This window comes from Chroicocephalus ridibundus, chromosome 10 (assembly GCF_963924245.1).
Source record: "Chroicocephalus ridibundus chromosome 10, bChrRid1.1, whole genome shotgun sequence".
Lineage (NCBI taxonomy): Eukaryota > Metazoa > Chordata > Aves > Charadriiformes > Laridae > Chroicocephalus > Chroicocephalus ridibundus.
Genome location: NC_086293.1, coordinates 2,516,866 through 2,522,865, shown reverse-complemented (window position 1 = coordinate 2,522,865; position 6,000 = coordinate 2,516,866). Strand labels below are relative to the sequence as shown.

Below are 6,000 nucleotides of genomic sequence, written 5' to 3'. Positions count from 1 at the left end.
TAGGAAATGCACAAAAATAAGAACAAAACTGAGTATGCCACAGGTTATTATCTAATTAAGTAATTGCAGGAGTGTAACATCAAATCTTGTGAAGGCCCTGTGTGGCAAATACGCCTGTGTAGTGATGCTTTTGGGCTGTAAATTAAGACACACAGCAAATAAGTACATGCCCAAGTGGTAACGGGGTCATAGTTACTGAGTGGCATCACTTACTGCAGCATGCAGCAGGTTCCCCGGCCCTGGGCACACAGCAGCAATGGATCCTCTCCCAGCTCCATCCAGAGAGTGCGGGTTACGTGTGGGAAATGAAGGACCGCGTGCCTGGGAAGGACAAACTAAGAACACTTATGAGTCAAGGGCAGACGGTCACCTGAACACGAGCTGCCAAGGCACCACCACAACCAAAAGATTAACGGGATCAGTCCAACACACCAGACGGCTCATGTTTAAGAAGATTCAAAATCTGGTTGCTGTTTTTCAACATTGGAATGTTTTGACGAATAGTACACCAAAAAGCCTCTACAGCGTTACCGCTCGTCGTTTGCAGCTCTAGGTGGGGTATTTCTTGCTCTTTATCGTACTTTGGAACTAAATAGATTTACAGCACTACCAGACAAACCAAAACCTATTGAGAAGGGATGACAGTCTCCACAGTACCGAGCATCAGCTCCACCAACTTATCTATAATTTAAGATGCAGACTGAAATCTCGGCCCTCTGAAGTGAGCAGCAGAAATCCCATTGACTCAACAGGGCCAGGAAGGAATTTCCTGCATTTCAAGCCTGTAGAGTTAAAGTTCTTGGATTACACAAAATGAGAAACAAAGAGTTTTAAATGATTTATTTGATTTCTCCACATGATCACAGTTATAGTTTTACATCAATAGGGTCTGTTACTACTTACAAACAGAATGCATATTAAAATGAAAGCACTCCTTTCTTCCCCGTAGTTACAAAAGGGGTCTCAAGCCTCCCCAGAACAGAAGCTTCTTGTAAGCATAATGTTTTTTTTGAAGTCTTTAACAGTCTGCATTCAAGACCTAATTCTAACAGTTTAATACAACTCAAAGCTGATTTAAGTTCCTAGCAGGAGATAGGCAACCTCAAAGTGACTGCAGACTTATAGTAATACTAATTTACACACTATGTACAATTTAGAGAATTATCTATTCCCCCTACTGGTCCCATTCTCACCACCCCCTTTTCTCTTTTCCAAATTTAGTCTTGTTATTGGTTCCACTTTTCTTTTAAATATATACACAATAACCCATTTCGCAGGCAAGAAGTGCGATGGTATTTTACAACGGAACAGCAAAATGCATGCTTAACTGCAGAAAACACACAGCTTCATATGGAACAGCAAGTCAACATCTAGAGATTCATTGTTAAATATCTGCTGACTGTCTCTCAGCTCATTTTATCAAGAAACAAGAGGCTTCTGCTGCATGCAGTACATGATGGGAAAATCATTCTACACTGTATGTTAGACTTGGTTTTTTTAGCAATACAAGACGCACATTATATTAGGATGAACTTTGTTTTTTGTTTTTACATTGTTGTACAATTCATTCTTAACTTAAAAAAATAAAACCCCCAAATATATATTTGATTGTTGTCCCAGAAAAGATTTTTTTGTTGCCACACCTTCATTCTTTACGTTTCCCTTTCATTTTTTCAAATCAGCATTACCACTTCGCCACATTATTTATGGGAAAAGAGAAACACGGCCACTTTGTGCAGCTCTGTACCAGTTTTTAATTGGCAATGGCATTGGAGAAAAAACCCTCTCGATTCTACTCCTGCTTGCAGGTTGAAAAAATTAATTTTCTTAACCCCAGGCAGTGTTACAGTACTATCATTGTCCTATTGTAGGCATGATCCACACTGCTCTAAGCAATTGTTAATCAAGGATGGAATCAGAGAGGTTATACTACAACCCTAAACAAGCAGCAAAGTTCTTAAGACTTATGCTGACACCAAGACACACTTGTTTAAAGTACATACAAACACACAGTCTAAAAAAAAAAAAAAAAATCCACTGTTTCTCCTCATTGACTTGAAATCATAGAGTTTACAAATACTGTGCTCTTATATGACCAGTTTTGGTTTATAAACTAGCCTCAAAAGGCTCTGTGATTTTACACGTGCACTTATTGCCCCTAGAGCATAGGCACGAGCTCTTTCCCCACGTGTACATGAAATCGTGTGTCAATGGCTTTTTTTTTTTTTGCATGCACATTTGTGACATCTCCTGAAGATTTAATTGATCGCACATGGAAAATCAGTGGTCAAACATTCAAATGTGGCTTACTGTGTAAGTTTAGGATATTTATATGTAACTCTAATTTAAATGAATGAAAGGGGTTTATAAACATAAAGCAAATGCAGATCTGGGAGTCTGAACATCTTCATTGTTAACTAACACAGCTAGAGTCAGATTTTCCTCTCCACTGCTACCGCATACTCTGTTTTCCATACACAGGCAATTTTACTTCCATTATAACTCTGCATCTGAACCAAATACAGATTCCGTCACTCAGTGAAGAGGAGCACTCTTACCTCTGTTTTAATTAAAAGATGCAGTTTTTGAAAGATGTTTGTACCTGAATGGTTCTTTATCTTTTCTGGAACAACCTATAAATTACAGTTAGACTCTACTATTGGTACAGATGTATGAAGAAAAGTCTACATATTGAAATATGTTATCACTTTACTTCAACTAATATCAACAGTAACACTGATATATTTTGCAAATATACAATATGTAGAGTGTAGCCTCACACTAATAACATTAGATGACATGCAGACAGTTCTACTTTCCCTTATAAGAACAGTATATATTTTTTTAAAACTGCAAGGAACAGAGCCTCAGGGGACCCGTATGAGCCCTCTAAAGGTAAGCCGCAGAATTTAGTATGAGTGATACTTAAAAATAATTACTTGGTTTTTTTTCTTTTCATGAAGATAATTTAGAGGAGAAGGAGCAGAAGGGGAAAACATATTGCACGTGTGAAACAAACGTGGACAGCTTCAAACAAAAGGCTAAACTCTAGATTGCTGTATTTGCTCTCTGTGGAGGTTAAGAAAGTGCTCAGTTTGCAGTTTTGCTGGTATTGTGATATCAATGGTATGAAAGGGAAAAAATTACTCAGCCTCTCCCCCCACCCCCCAAATATTAAAGATGCCATGAGCAAGCCAATATGAGAAGTCATTCTCTTGTTCTCATGTCCTCATTATTCCTGACAATTTTGCTAGTTAAACAGAAAATCGACTGCTTGTTATTATTATTACTTTTACCCATCTCACACTGGAACTTTTTGCTCATCCTCTTCAAGGTTTGCTTTTAGGCTGGTACAGTTTTGCAGTTGTGATTCCTTTGTCTCTACTGTTTAGGTGTAAACTCCTTGCAGTGGCTCAAAATGCTGAAACTACAAAGTAGGCGCCATGTATAACTTTGTACAGGATTTTGGGATAAAAATTGTATAGAAATTTGCAAATGGTTTGATTACAACACATAAGCAACAACAGCACAGCCTGTTTTTATGTGATGTCTTGCAACTAACTGGACTATGAAAGTGCGGGTTTGAGCATAAACTCAGCCTGCTGAGTGCTGGGTACTTCCAAACTAACAAATGTGATGAGTAAAAATGGTGAAGCCACTTTGTTGCTAGCACATGGCTACATGGAATTACATATTTTGTTTTAATATATATATATATATATATATCTATAAAAAAACCCCTACACTAAATTCTAAAACAAACCTTCAAGCTTTAGAGCACTTCCACCGGGAAACACTGACTAGAATTCAGCTTCATTGGGGGTAAAAATGAGAAATTATGGTGAAGAGGAAACAAAGTAGCTGAGAAAGATGGAAGTTTGCCATTTTCATGTTTGAGATGAATGTTTTTGCAGTGTGTACATGCACCTGTCGTTAACTCTTCATGTGTGTTCGTTAAATCATAGGCATACAAAAGAAATGGGGATCATGTAAATTCACAGTTATCACAGCCTTTAAAGTGTCTAAGAATTTGTGTGACCAATGCTCGAAGATGACCAGTGGTAAATGGTCATCCTACATCGCTACGGTATAATTACTGCATCTTAACGAGTTTGCTTACCTGAAATAGCAGAGCAGTTATAATACTGATTACGTATGATATTATCGTGTTAATAAAATAAGGATTTATACAAAGCAGTATTCGACTACAACATTTAAATGCTATGTTACTTGGCACATTTAGGAATGATTGCTTAGAAATCTTAGCAAGTCCAGAGGACTTCTTTTAATGAAAATACTGAAATGTCTGAAATTTGTTTCTAACGTTTAATGTTTTTGGTCTACTCTTTCATATGCTATTCATCTATTATACTGTCCTATCAAGTAAGTGGAATTCCTTGTAAAGTCTATATTGCTAGTTCTGTGGACTGAAAAAATTTCTTTCCAAGCACAAATGTTAACTATACAGTATATATATATATTTATATGTATATATTTATATTATATAAAGTTTACTTACGTACTTTCATCAACCATATCAGGTCTACTTATTTTTTTGCCCATTGACAACGAAAGAGCAATAATGCAACACTTGGTTCTGTATCACTTTTTTCCTTTTTTCATAGACTAAGTTTTTATTATGCATGTAAAATTGTCAAGGGATTTGGTGTAAAAGGTAGCTTTACTCATATTCAGCAAGCAGCATGTTTTCAAGGCAGTTTGGAAAGAAGAACTAACCAGATGGTAAGTGTCTATCGAGTAGATAAGTAAAACCAGTATCGATTGCGCTAACTTGAATTATTTTATTTAGTAACAGCAAGCCTTTAAGCTCACACAGCTCAATTAAATTGTGTAGTTAAAAACTGACAATTTTATTTGTTGCTTCCTGTAAGTGCCTTTGTAACTTTGTTTAAAACTACAGTTATTAGGAGGGTCAATACGTTCTACACTATTGTGCTGATGCCACTGTGTTTGGGCTTAGTGCTGGCTGAAGTGGAGGGAGGTGGCGGCGGTCCATGGTGATGCTGAGAGTGTTGGGGGTGAGAAGAGTGCCCTGGGTGTGGAGGAGGCAGCGGGGGGTGAGGAGAGTGGGAATGCTGCGCGTGGGGGTGCTGCATGTAAGGAGTATGCTGGGAGTGTGCCGCATGCTGGGAGTGCGGCACGTGTTGGTGATACTGGTGGGGGTGCTGGATGTGCTGGGGAGGGTGGTAGTGGTGGTGGTGGTGGTAGGGTGGGGGATTCTGCTGCATATGGCAGTACTGCGAATGGTGAGAGTGCACTTGTGCCTGTGTCTGCCCCTCGGCTGGCCCTGCGTGATGCATGGCAGAAGGATGCTGTGAGTGTTGCTGATGTGGGATTACTGGAGGGTGCGGAGGTTGCTGGGATGAGCCAGATGGTGGATGGCCTTGGGAAGGTGGCTTTCCCCTTTTACTACCAAATAAGGAACCTAGGAGTGAGGAGGAGTTAGGCATAGTCTGGTGAGGGCGAGATGGACACTCTCGGGTTGATGTAGCTCTTCGGCGCATGTGAGGACTGCTAATGATGGACCCCTAAAAAGAAATTAATAGAAATAAAAATTAAAAAAATCTTAAAATGTTTAAAAGAAAAAGTTCACACTGACCCACAAACTCCTCCTTCAGTGTTCACATGGGTGGACTATATTAAGAGTTCTAGGAAAAATTCTATTTCCACCTTCTCTAAGTTGCCAATGAGGCGTTCATGCCCTTCTGGGGATATTTTAAGCATTAAATGTTTTTTCTCTCAGTATTTTAATATCGAAAGCTATGACTTTAAATAAGAAAAATGTCACGGAAGAGTAATATGACGTAAGATCTAGAAGTGTGTTTTTAAAGGAAAAATACATTTTAAAATATTGTAAAAAATACCATACTTGCGTTTTTTACAACAAAATATAAAACTACATTAAACTCAACCTAAAGAGTTAAACACACAGCAGCAAATATTACAGTTACAGTTCAGATTCCAAAACAGTATTTTAAA

The 6,000-nt window shown here is 38.3% G+C and overlaps 1 protein-coding gene across 9 annotated transcripts in view; it reads right to left on the bottom strand.

The window, feature by feature from the left end:
* Positions 1-825: 825 nt before the first annotated feature.
* The window catches only part of IQSEC1 (IQ motif and Sec7 domain ArfGEF 1), a 351,403-nt gene continuing 346,228 nt past the window's right edge, over positions 826-6,000 (bottom strand). For 7 of the 9 annotated variants that reach the window (XM_063347618.1, XM_063347619.1, XM_063347620.1 and 4 more), the window contains one exon: positions 826-5,549. In XM_063347618.1, the coding sequence (XP_063203688.1) occupies positions 4,944-5,549 (606 nt within the window). In that variant the 3' untranslated portion in view covers positions 826-4,943. The remainder of the gene's footprint in view (positions 5,550-6,000) is intronic. The other 2 variants (XM_063347626.1, XM_063347627.1) reach the window with 2 other exon arrangements.